The 19432-nt window shown below is 54.5% G+C and overlaps 2 protein-coding genes across 2 annotated transcripts in view; one reads left to right on the top strand and one right to left on the bottom strand.

The window, feature by feature from the left end:
- The window catches only part of LOC113460769 (uncharacterized), a 1042778-nt gene that overhangs the window by 517070 nt on the left and 506276 nt on the right, over positions 1–19432 (bottom strand). The window lies entirely within an intron of this gene.
- LOC141727863 (uncharacterized) lies at positions 3231–4268 on the top strand. Its single transcript, XM_074534146.1, has one exon. The coding sequence runs from the start codon at positions 3231–3233 to the stop codon at positions 4266–4268; it is 1038 nt and encodes a 345-aa protein (XP_074390247.1).

The following is a 19432-nucleotide window of genomic DNA, read 5'->3' as shown; positions in this document are numbered from 1 at the left end:
GAATCTCAATGGCCCATTAACAGAAGATATCTCCCTGGAGGGATGATGGGTTGTGAAAGAGATAAAATAAACCTGCTGGTTTTACCAGCTTGCCCGTTAATAGAGAATATCTGCCCTGGTATTAGGAGGGATGTGTCATGAAAGTGATAAAGAACACTGCTCCACCTGGTTTCAACAGATGGTGATAAAATACATACTGCTGGTTACATCTTGCATTGCAACATAAGACAAGATGGACATGGACCAGGGGCTGATGCCAGGCACGGTGGACACTAGGAATGGGATGACACTGGGAACAGACCAGAGAGCGACAACAGGCAGCGGGGACAATGTGTCGAGGTGACACCAGTGGGTGTTCCCAGAGACAGGGCAACAGACCGGGCTGCAGTTTGGAAATGAGAAAAACAAGGTATGAGAGCATTTTGTTGGGCATTCCTCCTGCCCCAACCCATCTCTAGAAGTCTCCAGACATTTTGTGTCCATAAAAACCTCCAGACCAAAGAAATTTAGTTGGAAAAACCCTCAGAAATACCATCCTTAAGCTTGCCAAGACTTGAATGTCTCATGATTATTCCAAAAAAGAGCTCCCCATGAATTGCCCCTCTCTGGTCTCTCCACTTTGGACTTCTTGGAGTCCTGCATCTATTGAGCGTTCTCCTCTCCAGGGGTCCACACCCTCTCCAAGCTGCCACGGGTCGCCCCTCTCTGCTCTTGTGACCTTGGGCTTCTGGGGCTCCCCCTTCTCTGTGCTGCTGGGGGTTCCCTGCAGCCCCTGGGGGTTCCCCAGATCTCCCTCTCTGGGCTCCCTCTTAGCGATGCCGGGGCTCTTGGTGTCTCAGCGGTCCCGTTTCCCCTGGCTCTGCTCCAGGCTGTGGGGAGCTCCAGGGCTTCCCCCTGGCCAGGGTGTTCCCCTCTCCAGGCTGAATCCTGGCAGTCTCCTCTGTCTGGGCTACACACTTCGGTGTCCCAGTGTTCTCCCCTCTCCTGTCCTTCCCCACGAAGAAACAACCTCCCAGGACACCGCCAAAATCTCCCCAATGGGCATTTGCAGCTTAGCTTTGGAGTCCTTTGAGCTCCAAAAATGCCCCCATCCCCAAAAAAATACCCACCTATGGAGCACCCAGGATATTTGGTTGAGCTCCCCCTCTGTGATCACCTGAGATATGGGGGGGAAATGCCCCAGGGTCCGGGAGTGCTGCAGAGAAAGCGAGGGCTGGAGCGTGTGTTCCCCCCGCTTCCACTTCCCACTTCTCCTTCTCTCAGCCAGCTCTTCCTCCCACCCGTCCTCCTCCTCTTCCTCTTCATCCTCCACACCTCCTCCTCCTCCTCCTTCTCTTGTTCCCTCCAGCCCTTGTCCTGCTGCTTCTCCCTCCCTGCTCCACCATCCCATACCTGCTGCCCCGTTCCCGCAGCCCTCACAGCCCGCGGCAGGAGCGGGGATGTAGCCAGGAAAGGTTGGGATGGGCAGTGCGGGGCTCTCGGCTGCTCCCACCTGCTGGGGGCAGGGAGGAGCAGGAGGAGGAGAACCCTGCCTGGGGAGAAGGAGAGGCAAACTGGGAAAACTGGGGGCTGCACATCCACACTGGGGCTTGCTGGGGACCCTAGCTGAGGCCTTCCAGCCCCTGGGGCTCCTATCGGGCAATCTGGGAGGGGGGAACACAGACAGGGCTGGGGGATGCCAGAAGTGGCATCGCTGGGAGAGACTGGGCTGTACTGGGATCATCCTGGGATCATTTTGGAAGTGAGTAGGAACCTGCCGGGCCAATTGAGACCATGTTAGGGGCTAATGTGATATACTGGAAGTGACTGGAATCATTCTGAGAGTGAGTGGGAGCTGCTGTGAGCAACTGGGAGCACGCTGAGAGCAAATGACATCATACTGGGACTGATTGTTTTGATGTAGCTGGAGGCAGCTGGGACCATACTGGGATGGACTGGAAGCAGCTAGGATTATACTAGGACCATACTGGGAATGGTGGTACATGACTTGGATTGTGTTGGAAGTTACTGGGATCATACTGCTGTTAAAAGGGAGCAACTGGGATCACACTTTGGGCTGCTGAGAGCAACGGAGAGTGTCTGAGGTTGGAAATGCAAGATGTGGGTGGGGGTATGTATTCTATTGCCATCTGCTAGAGGTGGGGCAGTTATCTTCTGTTAATTGGGCAGTTTTCTTTATCTCTTCCACAAGCCCTCCAGGGAGATATCTTCTGTTAATGGGCCATTGAGCCTCACTGCAGGACTGATAAAATTACCTCACCCCATTGGTAGATGTTCCACCCATGGGGAGGAGCCAGGCATTCCTATCTGCATATACTCAGAGATTTGGAGCACCACAGTCAGGCTTTTCCCACTGGATTCCCAGAGGAGCAGCGTTTCTTCTCCACTGGATTCCCAGAGGAGCAGCTTTTCTTCTCCACTAGATTCGCGGAGGAAGACCAGACCTATCTACACCACCACTGGACCTTTGGAGGAAAACTACACCCTTCTGCAGGAACCACTGCAGATCTGTCCCTCCAGGAGGACTGCAGCCACCATTTAATTGGAGTGCAACAAACACCCTGAAAAACAGGGTGTCAGCTTGGATTCTGACTCTGTCAGTGGTTTTCTTTCTGCTACTGCATTTTTCATTTTATTTTTCCTAGCAAAGAACTGTAATTCCTATTTCCATATCTTTCCCTGAAAGCCCCTTAATTTTTAAAAAAATTATAGTAATTTGGAGGGAGGGGGTTTACATTTTCAATTTTAAGGGAGGCTCTGCCTTCCTTAGCAGACACCAAGACAGGCAGCGGGACCATCAAACCCAACGCGCCCACCCCTTGTTTTCCCCCAAGCCAGGATTTCCTGCTCCTAAACCTTGGCCCGATGCAAGAGGAGGAGGTCGTGAGGAAGAGGAAGATGGCTCAGCAGCCCCAAGCAGGTGAGGAGGAAGTCAGTGCCCCTTTCCCCCTCTCTCCTGCTCCATCTCCCACCCCAGCACGGCCCCCGGCTGCAGGACAACCCTGCTGCCAACGCCCTCCTGCTGGGGACGCACTGGGGGGATCTCCTTGCCTTCCCTCTGGCATGGAGGCAAATCCCATCCTCTCCTGTTCCTGCCTCCCCCAGACCAGGAGCTGAGGATGGAGACCAGGGTGGACAAATCCCCGCAGCAGAACCTTTTGGAAGAGGCTGTTTTGAGCAGCTCCACAGCACAGGAATCCAACGGGGAGGAAAAACCCCAGAGATCCCGCATGAGGAGGGGCTGCAAACGCAGATCTCAGGCATCTGAGGGGGAAAGGCCCACCCTGGACCGGGGAGGCGCCTGGAGGTCAGAGCTGGTGGTCCATGAGCAGCTTCAGGGTAAGGAGAAGTCCCAGAAGTGCTTGAAATGTGGGAAGAGCTTCAGCCAGAAATCCAACCTGATCTGCCACATGAGAATCCACACGGGGGAGAGGCCCTATATATGTGAGGAGTGTGGGAAGAGCTTCAGCCGGAGATCCAACCTGACTGTCCACCTGAGGAGCCACACCGAGGAGAGGTCTTACAAGTGTGAGGAGTGTGGGAAGAGCTTCAGACGGATCTCCTGCCTGATTGTCCACCTGAGGAGCCACACCGAGGAGAGGTCTTACAAGTGTGAGGAGTGTGGGAAGAGCTTCAGCTGGATCTCCCACCTGACTGTCCACATGAGGAGGCACACTGGGCAGAAACCCTACGAGTGTGATAAATGCAGAAAGGGGTTTCAGACCAGCTCTGATCTCCTCAGGCACCAGCACACTCACACAGAGGAGAGGCCCTTCCTCTGCCCCGACTGCGGGAAAGGATTCAAGTACAACTCCTCCCTTGTCAGCCACCAGCACATGCATACCCGGGAGAGGCCCTATGAGTGTCCCGAGTGTGGGAGGAGATTCACCCACAAGTCAAACCTGATTGTCCACAAGAGGATCCACACTGGCGAGAGGTCTTACGAGTGTGGGGAGTGTGGGAAGAGCTTCTGCCAGCGCTCCCACCTGATCTACCACCTGAGGAGCCACACTGGGGAGAAGCCCTATGAGTGTGATAAATGCAGGAAGAGGTTTCAGACCAGCTCTCATCTTGTCAGGCACCAGAGGATTCACACGGATGAGCGGCCCTTTTGCTGCCCTGACTGCGGGAAGGGCTTCAGGGACAACTCCACCCTCGTGACCCACTGGTGCATCCACGCCGGGGAGAGGCCCTACGAGTGTCCGGAGTGTGGGAAGAGCTTCTCTCAGAGCTCTGTCTTGAGCAGACACCAACAGAGCCAGCACTAAGGGCAGCACGGTGAGTTCCCCAAGTGCAGGAAGAGCTTCGTGCGCTGCTCCAGCTTCAGCCCCCACAGAGGGATCCACCCTGGGTAATCCCCAGTGACCCCCAGTAAGCAGAGCCCAGGCCATCCCTGTGGCTGGTTATCCATGTTGGAAATCACCTGTCCAGCGACTTCACATCTTCCTGGCACTCCGTGGCCTGGATTTTCCTTTCATTTCTGTTTGTCCCTTCAAAACACACAAAACCAGGGTAACAATAAAGACATTGGAATAAGTCATGGATGGGGACATGGGGGGATCTTCCAGGGGACTGGGGGCATGTTAGGTTCAAGGGAGGTGAGGGTTCCTTGGAGTGACTTTGGGGTTGCTCCGGGCTTTGGGCAGAACAGGCCTAGTAGCTGCAGAAGTGCTGGGAGACCCTGGCGAAGGTTGTGGGGCGGCTGATCAAGGACCCCCTGCCCTGGAACTGTCTGCGTGTCCCTTTGTCCTGATTGCCAGTGTCCCCTGTCCAGGATCCCCCTCTCCCTGCTTTCACCTCCTCTCACCCACCCATTCTAGTGTCACCCTGGTACCGTTCCACTCCCATCCCAGCCGGAATCTCATTCCCTATCCGTCTCCCATATTCCAAGTCTCTGTTCCCCTTCTGTTATTCACGGTCCCACTTCTGTTCCCATATTTCCATTTCAATATTCCATGTCCTATACCCATATTCCAATTCCCGGTCCCTGTCCCCATTCTCTGTGCCATTCCAGTTCCGGGTGCCATTTCCGATCATGTCCCCATTCCCATTCCTCTTCCCCATCCCCATTCCCATTCCCATCCCCATTCCTGCTCCCTGTCCCCTCTCACCAGATGCTGCCACCATCACTCCGGCCTCCCTGGCCCTCACATAACCGAGCAAACCCCGCGCTGCTCCCGCCCACCAATCCCAGCGCACGACCGCTCTCCTATTCTCATAACCACGTCTTCCATCGTGGCCCGACTAGCCACCGGCTGCAGCCGCCTCCAAGCTGTTTGCTCCCAGTTCCCTCCCAGTTCTCCCAGTAAAAGAGGGACTGGCAGGGAAAACGCTCCCAATTCCTTCCCGCTGCTCTCATGATCTTTCCCAATGCTCCCAGTTTCACTCCCCAGTTTCACTGCCGTGCTGTTTCGGAACCCGCCCAGGGCAGAGCATGGCTGCCTTTGGGTGTCAGCATTGCCTGGGCTGGTCTAGGAGTGAAAGAAAAGTGGGGGGAAGAGGAGGAACAGACGAGGAGTAAGAGGAGGAGCGGAAGGAAGAGGAGCAGCAGAACCACGTTGGTTTCCCTGCCGCCTTCCCCCACTGCTCAGGCCGAAGCTCCCCCGGCTCCTGCTACATTGCCCCCTCCAGAAGCCATAGGTGAGTGGGGAGGGGGAGCTTCCATCAGATCCATCGGGGGTCTCCAGGAGGGTTTTTTCGTGGGGCAGGGGATCTTTGACTCTTGCAGGACCTCAAACCCGAACCGTGAATTTCCCGTGGAGGGAAGAGCCTCACGTTCACGTGGTACTGACGGGCACAGGGGTGATCTCGGGCTGGGGGATGCCCAGGAGAGCCGACGGGAGCTCGGGAGCCCTGGCATGGGGAAGAGCGCAGAGGGGTGATCCCGGAGCTGGGAGACAAACTGTCTGCCTGGAGGGATGCGGGAGGCTGGGGATGAGCGGGCTCCAGGCCCCTCGAGGCTGAAAGGGGCGCTGACTTCTCCGGCTGCACTTGGGCAGCCGGACTATCAAACCCAACTCGTTCAGCCCTTGTTTTCCCCCAAACCAGGATTTTCTTTTTCCAAACCTTGGCCCGATGGAGAAGGAGGAGGCCATGAGGAGGAAGATGGCCCAGGAGCCCCAGGCAGGTGAGGAGGAAGTCAGTGCCCCTTTCCCCCTCTCCCCTGCTCCATCTCCCAACCCAGCATGCCCCCGGCTGCAGGACAACCCTGCTGCCAAAGCCGTCCTGCTGGGGACGCACTAGGGGGATCTCCTTGTCCTTCCCTGTGGCACGGAGGCAAATCCCATCCTCTCCTTTTCCTTCCTTCCCCAGACAAGGAGCTGAGGCCAGAGACCAGGGAGGTCAAATCCCCTCAGGAGAACCTTTTGGAAGAGGCTGTTTTGAGCAGCTCCACAGCAGAGGAATCAAATTGGAAAGAAAAGACCCAGAGATCCCATATGAGGAGGGGGCTGCAAACGCCGATCATGGGGATCTGAGGAGGAAAGGCCCACCCTGGGCCAGGGAGGGAGCTGGTGCTCAGAGCTGGGGGTCCATGAGCATTTCCAGGATGGGGAGGAGTCCCACAAGTGCTCAGAATGTGGGAAGAGCTTCTCCCTGAAATCCTCCCTGATAAGCCACATGAGAATCCACACAGAAGAATGTCCCTACGAGTGTCATAAATGCAGGAAGAGGTTTCAGATGAGTTCCTATCTTGCCAGGCATCAGCAGAGTCGCAAAGGCAAGAGGCCCTTCTGCTTCCACCATTGTGCAAAAGGCTTCAGGTACAACTCTGGCCTCATCGCTACCTAAGCGTCCACAGCGGGGAGAGCCCCTACGAGTGTCCTGAGTTTGGAAAGAGCTTCACCCAGAACTCCACCCTGACTGCCCACCTGAGGACCCACACGGAGGAACGACCCTATGAGTTTGCAGAGTGTGGGAAAAGCTCCAGGACGAGATCTGAACTGACCATCCACCAGAGAAACCACACTGGGGAATGGCCTTTTGAGTGCGGGGAATGTGGGAAGAGCTACCAGAGGAGAAGCCACTTGACCTGCCACATGGAAGTCCACACAGGGCTGGAACAGCCCTACAAATGTGGGCAGCGTGGGAAGAGCTTCATGTCAAAGTCCCACCTGATTGGCCACCAGAGGATCCACACTGGGGAGACGCCCTATGAGTGTGCTAAATGCAAGAAGAGGTTTCAGACCAGCTCCTTTCTCCTCCTGCACCAGCAGCTTCACACAGATGAGAGGCCCTTCCGCTGCCCTGACTGCGGGAAGGGCTTCAAGTAGAATGCTGCTCTCATCAGCCACTGGTGCATCCACACCGGGGAGAGGCCCTACGAGTGTTCTGAGTGTAGGAAGAGCTTCTCTCAGAGCTCTAACTTGACCAGACACCAACAGAGCCACCACTAAGTGCTGTAGTGTGTTCTTAAGTTTTTCAGTTTGCTCCCCCATTTTCTGTATCGTATCCTCCTGTTTTCTGTAAATGGTTCCTCCCTTCCCCAGTATTTCCCGCCACCGCTACCCTGTCAGCTAAGTTGCTATGGTAACCTCGCTATTCTTAGTTGCCGATATGCAACTGCTCCTCCCCTATTTTCCCTTATAAGTGAAAGTTGTCTCCTCCCTGGGCCCAGTCAATCACCCCCTTCTCCTCCCAGGTTTCGAGAACCTTCTTCTCTCTGGGGGTTATGGTTGACTGCCGTCCCGGGGCCCCTCCTTTGCTTTATATTAGTTGGTTACTTAGGTATGTCAATTATGTTTAGCACCTCCAAATATGTATTACTATTGGTTAGCTGGGCTTTCCTACCTTTCCCCCCCTTTTTCCCTTAAAACCCTGTCTCGCCCCCTGTTCGGGGCCATTTGCTGGTGGTGCCCATCCTTGTTGGTGCTTCTGTAATAAACCGACAGCCTACCTCCAGCAAGTGGTCGCCTCCTGATTCGTCTCGCACCGTGCCGCTCCGAGCTATCACCCAGCCCAGCCCGAGGCCAAGACGCCGAGGGGGGCTGCCTTCAGATGCACTGGGGCGTTGGCCTTCGCCCCTCACCAGCTAGCCGGACCTAGGGTCGAGTACGCCCTCGCGCAACTAAGGGCAGCCCTGGGAGTGCCCAAAGCAGGAAGAGCTTTGTTCCCATGACACCCTTTGCCCTCTGATTTTGGGTCCTTTCCCCCCCTTTTGAGGCGTTTCCCCCTGGTTTGGGTCCTTTCTCCATCTTTTGCGTCTCTTCTCCCTATTTTGTGTCCTTTCCTCCCTACTTTGGATCCTTTCTCTGTCATTTGGGTCCTCCGCCCATTTCGGGTCACTCTTCCCCTATTTGGGGTCCTTTTCCCCCTTTTTGGCTGCTTTCCCTATTTTCCATCCTCCCCCCCCTCCCCCCCCCCCCAGTTTTGAACATCCTCCCCTTTGACTTGGTGAAGTTTTGGGTGCATCCCGCTCTCCAACCCTCTCCCCACCCCTAAACCCCCTTCTCCCCCCACCCCCATCCACCCAGGCATGTCCCCAGCTGTGTTCCTAACTGTTCCCCCATGCCGCATGGTCTCAGTGCTCACTATCCTGGATGCCCTTGCATCCCCAGCCCAGGACTCTGGATCTGCTTTTCCAGGAATTCAGGAGCTGGCCTGGCTTCCGGGGAACACCAGTGGCACTGGGGCTCGGGGTGGGTGGCCTGGCAGGGTTGCTGGGCGGGGTTTGGGGTCATCTTGGCACTGACTGAGGGTCTTGTCCATTCTGCAGTGAGAAGTGGCCCTGGCTGGAGAGTATGGGATGGATGGGGGCAGGAGAGGTTGGACCGTGGACCAGATGGACACTGGTCCAGATGGACAGCAGAGCCATGGATCCCACTCTAGATGGACACTGGTCCAAATGGACACCAGACCATGGATCCCACTCTGGATGGACACTGGTCCAGATGGTCACCAGAGCCATGGATCCCAGCTGGATTCTGATCTGGACAGCCCCTGGCCCTGCAGCCCCCCAGCCTGGCCTGCCCCCAGCCTAGATGACCACCAGCCTGCCCACAGCCTGGCCCATCCCACTGTCCCACCAGCCTATCTCAGTAGACCCCAACCCAAAATCCCCCAAAATAAACCCAATGCTATAACATCAGCTCCACATGGTCCCTGCAGAGCAAGAGGGAAACTGAGGCGAGGCCTGGGGAGGTGACTTTGAGGTGGTGGGAGGGGACTTTGGGACCAACCCTGGAGACCCCAAAAAGAGCACCCACCCCCCAAATTGTCACCACAGCATGTTGGGACCTCCAGTTGTCACTGCAGGAGCCACCAGCTGTCACTCCAGGAGCCACTGTGACCCTGCAGCCCCTTTGAGCGGTGACCCACGGTGTCCCCTCAGTGTCACTGGCACATCCCCAGTGGGAGCAGTGGCATCACCTCCTGGGGCACAGATGAAGGAGGAGGAGGAGGAGGGGGGGGGGCAGTGCAGAGTCGCAGAGCATCCTTGGGGGGATGGAAGTGTTAGGGAGACACCAAAAATGTTGTTGTCCCTTCCCCCCCACCATAGGATGTGGGCCACCCCCTGTTTTGGGGCACTGGTGACAAATTGGTGGGTGGTGGTGACAAAAAGCACAGGTGCCACCTCAGGGATGGCACAGAGAGGAGTCCTGCAGTGCCACCAAGTCCCCCACGCTGAGGGAGTGACAAAGGGGAGGTCGGCAGGGGAGAGGGGAAGCGTGGCAGGGGTGCCATGGAAATGCCCCCAGTTCGCCTGTGCCCGGGATGTGGGGGTGGCAGAACTCCGGTCACCCTGTCTCCCTGGCAGCCTGGCAGTCACCGTGACCATGTTCACAGGGGTCTTAGGATGAGGAAACAGATGAGGATCTGACTCCATGTTTCAGAAGGCTTGATTTATTATTTAATTATATAGATTATATTAAAACTATACTAAAAGAATAAAAGAAAGGATTTCATCAGAAGGTCAGCTAAGAATAGAATAGCAAAGAATGATAACCAAGGCTTGTGGCTGAAACTCTCTGTCCAAGCCAGCTCACTGTGATTGGCCATTAATTAGAAACAACCAGCATAGGCCAATCAAAGATCCACCTGTTGCATTCCACAGCAGGAGATAACCATTGTTTACATTTTGTTCCTGAGGCCTCTCAGCTTCTCAGGAGGAAAAATCCTAAGGAAAGGATTTTTCATAAAAGATGTCTGTGACATATCCCCCTTTTTATTTTAGTTAAATTAAAAAGAAAAGTGTTTGTCATTTTGTCTGCTGTACCCATGCAGAAGAAAGAACAAACACTTGACAGGTTATCTTTTGCCAATGAAAAACATCAATCAAGTGCTGATGTGGAATGATCAGGGAAATTCTTCACTTGTAGAACATAAAATTCTATCATATCACTAAAACAGTCTTACAACATAAGAAAATGCTTAAACAATGCAAAGAAATTCATTGCTTCAACTCCAAACAGCTGAGTTTCAGAAGAAAGTCCATCGACTGAAGATGTTCCTCTTTAACATTTCTGAAAGTCCCTTTTGGTCCTGAAATAGGCTTGCAGAATCCTGAAACAACAAATTGCTAAAGAAAAATCATCAATGATTATCAAAAATCCATTGACAGTTATCAAACAATTTTGAGAAAAAGTTTTTAATGCCTTGGCCACACTCCTTTATTGAACTACTTGTAATTTTTGGCTCTTCAATGCTTTTGAGCTGCTACTAGCTCTTTCAACTCTTTTTTTTTTTTTTTTTTCCGGAAAGAGCAGCAGCAGCAGAGAGGAGCCTCAGAGGCCCTGAGTAGGCCCTGGCCCACGTGGAAGGATCAAGAACCCCAGACCTGTCCCACAGAACAGTGGTCCAGGTCTTGACGGGGGAAGCAAAGCCCCCAAACCCAGCCGCCGGCCGGGCCGTGGCCCTGGCCCAGGGAACCGAACCAAACAGCCCAGGCCCGGCCTGCGAGGTGGTTATTGTGTTGTCACAGCCCAGCACCACACTGCCAGTGCAATGGCAGAACAAGTGACAAAACGCTTTCTTCCCCCCAAAATCACCGATACATGCTGGCAGTGGGGGGACAGAAGCTTTCCTGAGAATCTCCATCTCGGTTCTGGGAATGTTTGTTCCCTACAGAAAACAAGCGATGATGGGTTTCTGCCATTCCCTCTGCCTCTGCAATGCAAATGCAAAAGGTGTTCTTCCCATCTGCCTCCCAGTACCACCCCCACACCCTCTGGACTGGGGACCAAAGGCAGGACTTTCAGGACCCACCTCCCCCTTGCGGCTGGGGCGCACGAGGGATGGCAGAGAGATTCGTACCCCCCAAGGGGAAACAACCGACCAAACACCCCCCAACCTGCCAAGAATGCTGAGCTTGAAAGAAGGCGGCCGGGCTGCACCCGCACTCAGCTGTTGAGCCATGCCTCCTCCACGGAAGGAGAGGCCGGCCGCTGAAGCCACTGTCACAAGGGCAAACGGCATGGGACGGTCTGAGCTCAGATATGTCCCTGATTCCCGGGCAGCCTCTGACGCAGACATGGAGGACGGAGTACCTGAAAGCGGCAGAACTGCTGGGGCGGCTGGTGGGGGCGGCGAGGCCAGAGAGAGTGCAGTTACAGCAGGCTGCAGGGGGGGTGATGGAGGCAGCACTGGGTTGCTGGTCTCAACTGCAACCTCCGGCATCGGCGCTGAGGGTGAAAGCAGGGCGACCGTGAGTGGGGCTACGGGGACCCACATGGGGTTGGCCCTTGGTGCATCCACAGGCGGCGCAGCCTCGGACACACGCTGGCGGCGACCGCCATTGTCACTGAGTGCATCACCTAGCAACACTGGCGCAGCTGCGGGAAGCGGCAGAAGCGGTGCCTGATCGCAGTTGCCTTGCAACACCGGTGCAGCCGCGGGAAGCGGTGTTTCTGAGCTCACAGGCCCAGGTGGGGCCGCTGCACCCACGGGCTCTGCAGGAGGGACGGGGCCACGGGAGAGGCCACATGGGGAAGCACCTGCACCCGTGGGGAGGGTTTGGGAAGCCCCACAAACTCAGGAGGCAGGACCTCGGGCACCGATGCCACCCCCAGGTCTGAGCAATGCGGGGTCCAAGAGGCTGGACGTGGCGATGCCTGCAGAGCTTCCAGGGGCGGCTCAGCCCACTCAAACCTCCTCTGAGAGCAACGGAGAGGGGAAAAAGTGGCTCTATCTGAGCAAGCTCTGAAAATGCAGGGGAAAATCTTCTTCGGCTGCAGGCAAGACTTCACCCCTCTGCTGCGAGCCAGGGAGGCTGGGAAGCAGCAGATCATCTGCCCCAAAAGGAACTTCTCCCGTGAGAATTCGGGGGAATAAGACTTGCCTCCTGCAGTCAGCAATCCAGGGAAAGGCAGCCGCTCTCTGTTTCAAAACTGGGAAGAGTGCCCTGAACACTGGATAAATGTCGGGGTACCCGAATCCAAGGTTCAAAATGGCTTGGAAAATGGATTCCATGCATTCCCATACTGTTGGAGAATTTTTCTCAGACATGGCTTGAAGGAAAAAAAGGCCATGAAAATATACAGCTGATGGAAAAGTAAAAGGCAGCTGCGAGGAGCAAATTCTCAAAGCCTGTTTCTGTAAACAACAAAGTTCTCAGGCACATTTATGTAAACAGGCTCAGGTTGCTTTTCAATAACAAGTAAATCTCTTGTCCTTGGATAAATTATGGGAAAGCAAAAGTGACAAACATGAAGGCCTTGAGAACTGTTCATAACAAGATGGGAAAAAACAAGTCTTGGTTTCAATAACAAACCACAGGTATTGAAAACAAAAGGAGGGGTTGGTGTGTAATCTGTCACCAACGATGAGCTTGGGTTTTGCAATACGTATGAACTTAATTAACACGGTTATAAAATGTGCATGTTGGATCAATAAATTGGAGTTTGATGCTGATCAAAGGATGGCTTGTCTCCCTTTGCTTTCTACAGAGAGATGCCTCTGCCCCAGGTACAGTGCTAACGAAACCAAATCCAAATCCAAAGTGGATTTTATTGAACAGTAAATGTGAGGTAGAGACCGAGATGGAAAGAAAGAGAAAAGGGGGGGTAGCAAGGGACGGACAAGGGACAGAGACCTCCCTTGGAGCAGGGCAAGTGTGACATTGTCCCCTGTGTGTGTGGCCTTCCTGGGGTGGGGGTTTTACACCTGAGCCAGTTTGGGTAAGGGGGGGTGGTGTTCACCCCCTGAGCAGGGATTACCCCACTGTTTCAGGTTGCAATGCAAGATGTAACCAAATGAATGTTTTCAATCACCATCTTCATCAACTGCTATAAACAGGTGGGGCAGCATTCTTTATCTCTTCAATGACTCACCCCTGATAACCTCCTCCAGAGGAGATATCTTCTGCTAATGGGCCAGTGAGTGTCTCTGCAGGACTGATAAAATTCCATCATCTCATTGTGGGATGCTCCGCCCAGGGGGAGAAACCAAGCATTCCTACCTGGATATAAGCTGAGGCTTGAAACACCAGGAGCAGCTTGCCTACTGGATTCCCAGAGGACAAGAGCTCCATAACCACCACTGGACCTTCAGAGGAAGACCAGACCCTTCTGCAGGATCACTGCTTTGTCAGAATTGCATTCATCATTTCACTAGGACTACAGCCACCATTTAATGGGACTGCTACCACCACCCTGACCAACAGGGGCTCAGGTTATATCCTGACTCTGTCAGTTTAAGGCAGTTTTTCTGTATCATTGCCTTGATCTTCATTTTACTATTGAATTGCAATTCTGGTTTAGACCCTCCCAAGGTTTGCCTTCAAACCAGTACAAATCTCATTGTGCTACTCCCTTGTTATTCTCTCAAAACAGAATTTCCCATCCCCAAACCTTTGCCAGATGGAAGAGGAGGCTGCAAGGAAGAGGCAGATGGCCTGGGATACCCAGGCAGGTGAGGAGGATGTCAGTGCCCCTTTCCCCTTCTCTCGTGCTCTATCTCCCAGCCCAGCATGGCCCCCAGTTGCAGGACAACCTTGCTGCCAATGCTGTCCTGCCGGGGGGATCTCCTTCCCCTTCCCTCTAGCATGGAGGCAAAACCCATCCTCTCCTTGCCCTTCCTCCCCCAGACGAGGAGATGAGGTTGGGGACCAGAGAGGACAAATCCCTACAGCAGAACTTTGTGAAAGAGGCTGTTATGAGTGACTCCAGGGCACAGGAATCCAATGGGGAGAAAAATCCCCAGAGATCCCACAGGAGGAGAGGCTCCAAACCCAGACCAGAGTGCTCTGAGGAGGAAAGACCCACCCTGTGCCAGGAAGATGGACAGACCTTCAGCCAGAGCTCAGAGCTGGTGGTCCATGAGCAGCTTCATGATGGGGAGAAGCCCCACAGGTGCTTGGAGTGTGGGAAGAGCTTCAGGCACAGCAGCACCCTGATCAGCCACCCGATGATCCACACCAGGGAATGGCCCTACGAGTGTGGAGAATGTGGTAAGGGTTTCAGCTGCAGCTCTGCCCTCATCAGGCACCAACGCATCCACACTGCGGCAAGGCCCTACGTGTTTCCCGAGTATCAGAAGAGGTTTCGACCAGCTCCAGTCTCTGCCAGCACAAGCACCTTCACACAGACGAAAAGCCCTTCCACTGCCCTGGCTGCAGGAAGGGGTTCAAGTAAAACTCCCACCTTGTCACCCACCAACACATCCACACTGGGGAGAGGCCCTACCAGTGCGCCAAATGTGAAGAGGTTCACCAGAAGCTCTGACTTGACCGGACACCAACAGAGGCACCAGTAAGGAAAGATGGAAATGCCCCAACTGCAGGAGGAGCTTCATGCACTGCTCCAGCTCCATCCCTCATAAGAAAATCATGTTGGGAAGAGCCTGGGTGATCCATGTTCCCTGTGATCCATGCTGGGAAGATCCCTGTCCCTATTCCTTCCCCTGTCAATGACATGGTGTGGAACTGAAGAACATGAGGGTCTGGCCATGGCCTTGTCATTACATTCACTCCCACCTCACGTCATTGCCAGGAGCAGGAAAGGGACTCTCTCCCTGAGGAGAAGGGTCCCCTTTGCAGGTGAGGGAAATATGTTGCTAGGAAGACCCAGGAAGTTGTGTTGTAATTTTCCCTGTGAACAGTTTTAATTATCCCTTCTGTTATCAATATTGTTTCTGTTCCATTTCTTCCTTATCTCTTTGCTGTTCCCAATAAATTGTTCTTATCCCAGCCCAGGATCTTTGCCTTTTGTGCTTTCCATGGGAGGTGGAAGGGCAGCGAGGGCAACATGGTTTTAGCGGGAGCAGGAAATTGGGGAATCCCATTCCTGAACCCCGGCCCCTGGAAACCAAGCATCCCAGCTGGTCCCAGCCCTGGTGGCCATGGCAACAGCCTTGGTAGCGCGTCCCTGGCTGGGGCTGTGGGAACCTCTTCCCTCTGGTGCCCAGGGACAGGAGTGGAGGGAACAGCTGCAGCTGAGTCGGGGCAGGCTCAGGTTGGATCTCAGGAAAAGGTTTTTGCCCAGAGGCTGCTGGGGCCCTGCCCAGGCTCCCCAGGGAAGGGTCCCAGCTCCAGGGCTCTCTGAGCTGCAGCAGCGTTTGGACAGCGCTGCCAGGCCCAGGCTGGCATTGTTGGGGTGTCCTGTGCAGGGCCAGCAGTTGGACTGGAGGATCCTGATGGGTTCCTCCCAGCTCAGCCTATTCTGTGGTTCTGGGATCCCATGAGCCTGGGGATGGGGCTGCCAATGGTTGCCATGGCAACGGGCTGTGGCTGCAGACCTGAGCTGGTGTCCATGGCAACCACCCCGGCATGGGGTCCCCATGGAGCTGCCAAGGGACTGACTGTAGCAACAGGGGACTGGTTATGGTTGCCATTGAAACTGACCATAGCAACAGGGGCCTGGTGATGGTTTCCTGCTAAGGATCAGATTTGTCACAGGCCCTCAGAGGGGTTTCATGGGGACTTTCCAAGATTCTCCAGGCTGTTCAAGAGCTGGAATGTCACAGGCACAGACAGGGGCTCCATGGAGACCTCCCAGGGCTTTCTGGGATGATAAAGAGCCCTGTGGTCAGAGGCAGTCACAGCCATTCCATGGTGACATCCCAGGGAATCTTGGGCTGCAAAGGCACTGATCTGTCACAGGCACTCACAGGGGCTCCACGGTGACATCCCAGGAGTCCCCAGGCTGCCAAACAGCTGGGATGTCCTAGACACTCACAGGGCATCATGTCATGGGCACAGTGGGAGCTTTAGGCAAAAGCTTTATTTGTTTATTGGAAAAACTTTTTCTGAGACATTAGATGGAGAAATGACACTCAACAGCCACCATGGATCCTCCAACTCCTGCAGGACCCCTAGACTTCTAAAATTCCTTCAAAGAGAGGACACTGGAAATGGCTGGATCCAATACCAGCCCCAGACTTTGTCAAAGGTGTAAAGGATTGGACAGGTGGAATTCAACTTTAACCCAATTTGTCCCACAGGATTATTGATTGAATACCAGATAAATTTATATAAATACAGCTCTGATTGATTCTGTTCATGATTCGACAGAAAGAACTTAACCAGATTTATTTACTCCTCAGTAGAGGAGCTATAGCAAATAGTAGAATATAGTGTTCTAGGATGCAATTTGGAAGTCAACAGGGTCCTGCTGGGGTTGTTGGAGCCCATTGCAGGCAGAGCCTCCTGCTCCAGCAGGAACTGCCTTTCCTGTGCCATGAGCAGGACAGGTCCCGCTGCAGGAAAAGCCCCAGGCCAGCCCCAGCACAGGGAAGGGCTCGGGCACAAGGGCAGAGTGCCGTGCTGGGAGCTGCGCCAGGGAGAGCCTGAGGCATCAAAGGCACCTTGGCAGCAGCAGCTGCTTGCAGGCCATGGCCAGAAGCCTCCCTTGGCAGCCTAGCCTGGTGGTCACAACTGCAGAGCTACTGCCTCAGGCCTCATTCCTGGCTGGGCCCTGCCCCAGCCCACGGAGTGGGACCCCAGCCCTGTCTCTGTCATGGCTGCTGTGCCTGAGCCCTGCAAAGCCTGAAGGTCACCTGTGCCACCCTGGCTCTGCTAGCCCCTGGGGCAGGGGTAGGAAAGGCAGAGAAGGGCTGGGTTTGGCTTTTGGATGTGGGGTCCTGTTGCAGACATTTTTTCATAGAAATCCTTTCTTCAGGATTTGTTCATCTTCTGGGAAGCTGAGGCCCCAGAAGAAGAATGCAAACAGTTGTTATCGGCTGGTGTGGAATGCAACAGGTGCAGCGGTGATTGGTCTTCTGTGAGTGTTTGGATTCACTGACCACTCACAGGAGAGTTTGTCCTTGCTTTCTGCTGGACACAGAACTTTGTTACTGATTCTCTTCAATGCTATTCTTAGCTTAGCAGCCTCTGCAACTTCTCTCTTTATTCTTTTTAGAATAGTAATAATGTATTATATATCATATATCAATAAATCCAGCCTTCTGATCATGAACGAAGATTCTCATCCACTTCTCTCATCCTGAAGACCTTCATCAGGTCGCTGTAATATTTGGTGACCCCTCGTGTCAGAGCAAAAATTAATTTGATAAGACCAGAAGAGCAAATTGCTGCACTGGGAAAAATCCTGTATGTGTAGCATCTTATGGTTGCTTTGAAGTGACCACAGAAGTGGATTCAAGCCAGGAGCTGAAGAACTGAAGATCCTGATTTGGACAGAGTTACAGCCAAGGCTGACCACAAGTGAACCTTCCTCTGGAAAACTTTCAGGAAATATGGTAGACAAGAGCAGCATACCCGCAGAGCTGGCCAGAGCAAGCTGGACTCTTTCAAAAGGTACTGTTGGCTTTTCTATCCCTGAGGGTTCAGCCCTGAGAAAATTGTGGCTGTTTATATGGGGGACACACCCCTTGGAGAAAGCGGTTCGTTTTTCTCCTTCAGAGGAGAAACTTATTGTCCTCTGGCAAAAATGGTGTAGAGAAGATGGATATATTTTTGTCAAAAGCAGATCTCTATGAGTTCTTTTGATGGGCAAAGCTTTTTGGGTTCTTTACTGATGTCCTATACACCTTGGATGTTTTCGTGTGGGAATGCATGGACTCCATTTTCCGATTCGTTTGGGGTCAGGGATGCGACTTCCTACCTGTCTACCCAGCATTTAGAAAGCTCTTCCAAGTTTTGAAACGGAGAACAGCTGTTTTTCCATGGATTCCAACTGCTATGGGTTGGCTCCGTTCCCCCCAAATTCAGCGGGAGAAGACCCAGTGGGGGATGAGATTCTGCTTCCCAGCCCTCCCTGCTTTGCGGCGGCCGGGGGGGGTGAAACTTCAATGCACGAAGAAGTGTTTTTTACTCTTTCTCCTGAGCCTGTGCAGATGGAACTTTCTCTTCCCCCTCCTTCTCTCTCTCCGGGGGGATGGGAGTGGACAGGCCTGCGTCCCCAGTCAGTCCCTTGGACTCCGCCCCGCTCAGAGATGTGGGTGGTACCGGTCCCTGAGGCCCCCCCGCCCCTGCCAGCACTGTGGCCGCCTCCAAGACCCGCCTGCCGGCGCGGCCACCACTCCGGGCCATCCTGTCTCTGCCTCTCCAGGCGGTCCTGCCCGCGGCTTCACCGGCTTCCCTGCCTGCGTCTGAGAATGCAGAAACAGCGCTTCCTGCGCCTGAGTCGCTGTTGCTAGGTGAGGACAACGTGTCTCCAGCTTCCGGCTCAGCGAAGGAGTTCTCTCCAGCCCCCTTGGCCCTCCTGCCACTTCCACCGGCCTCCTCACCGCCTCAAGCCGAGACGGCCCCTGTTCAGGATGGTGCTGGAGACGGCTCCGAACCCGCAGGAACCACAGAGCGGCCCGCGGCTGCTCCTACACCCAGCGTGATTCCCTCCCCGGTTCCGGCCCCGCCCCCCCACCACTCCCACCGGCTGCCCCGGCAGTTCTGCCACTGTCAAAGACTCTGTCCTCCGTGTCGGCGCAAGAGACTGCCCTGGAGACGGCTGTTTGTTTGAGCTCAGACCATCCTGGGCCGGTTGCCTCTGTAGCAGCAGCCCCGGTGGCTGGTCTTCCCTTCCGTGGAATGGGGGGTGCTCGCCAGCTGACTGTGGGGGCAGTGCGTCTGCCTGCTTTTAAGATCAGCATTCTCGGCGGGTTGGGGGGTGTTTTTTCGCGGATTGTCCCATGGTGGCTGCCATCTCTGCCACCTCTCTTGCACCCTAGTGGCGGGGGGCAGGTGCGTCCCAAGAGCTCTGCCTTTGGTCCCCAGCCCAGAGGGGGTGGGGATGATGCCATGGGGCGAATGAGAGACAAACCCGATGCATTGCAGGGGAAGAGGGCACAGATGGAGGAGACCATAGCTGGTTTGCTGTGGGAAACAAACATCTCCAGACCCCGGATGGGATTTCTGGGGAAGGCTTCTATTTCCCTGCTGCTGGCATGCCTCAGTGGTTTTGGGAAAAGGAAGCGTGTCACCACCCATGCTGCCATTGTACTGGCAGCAGGGTGCAGGCCTGTGGGAATGCAGAGCCTGCCTCATGGGTTTGGCCTGGGCCTTAGGCTCAGGAAGTTCCTGGGCCAGGGCCATCACTTGGCC

Source organism: Zonotrichia albicollis, unplaced genomic scaffold (genome assembly GCF_047830755.1).
Source record: "Zonotrichia albicollis isolate bZonAlb1 unplaced genomic scaffold, bZonAlb1.hap1 Scaffold_257, whole genome shotgun sequence".
Taxonomy (NCBI): Eukaryota; Metazoa; Chordata; class Aves; order Passeriformes; family Passerellidae; genus Zonotrichia; species Zonotrichia albicollis.
This window is presented reverse-complemented; position numbering and strand designations above follow the sequence as displayed.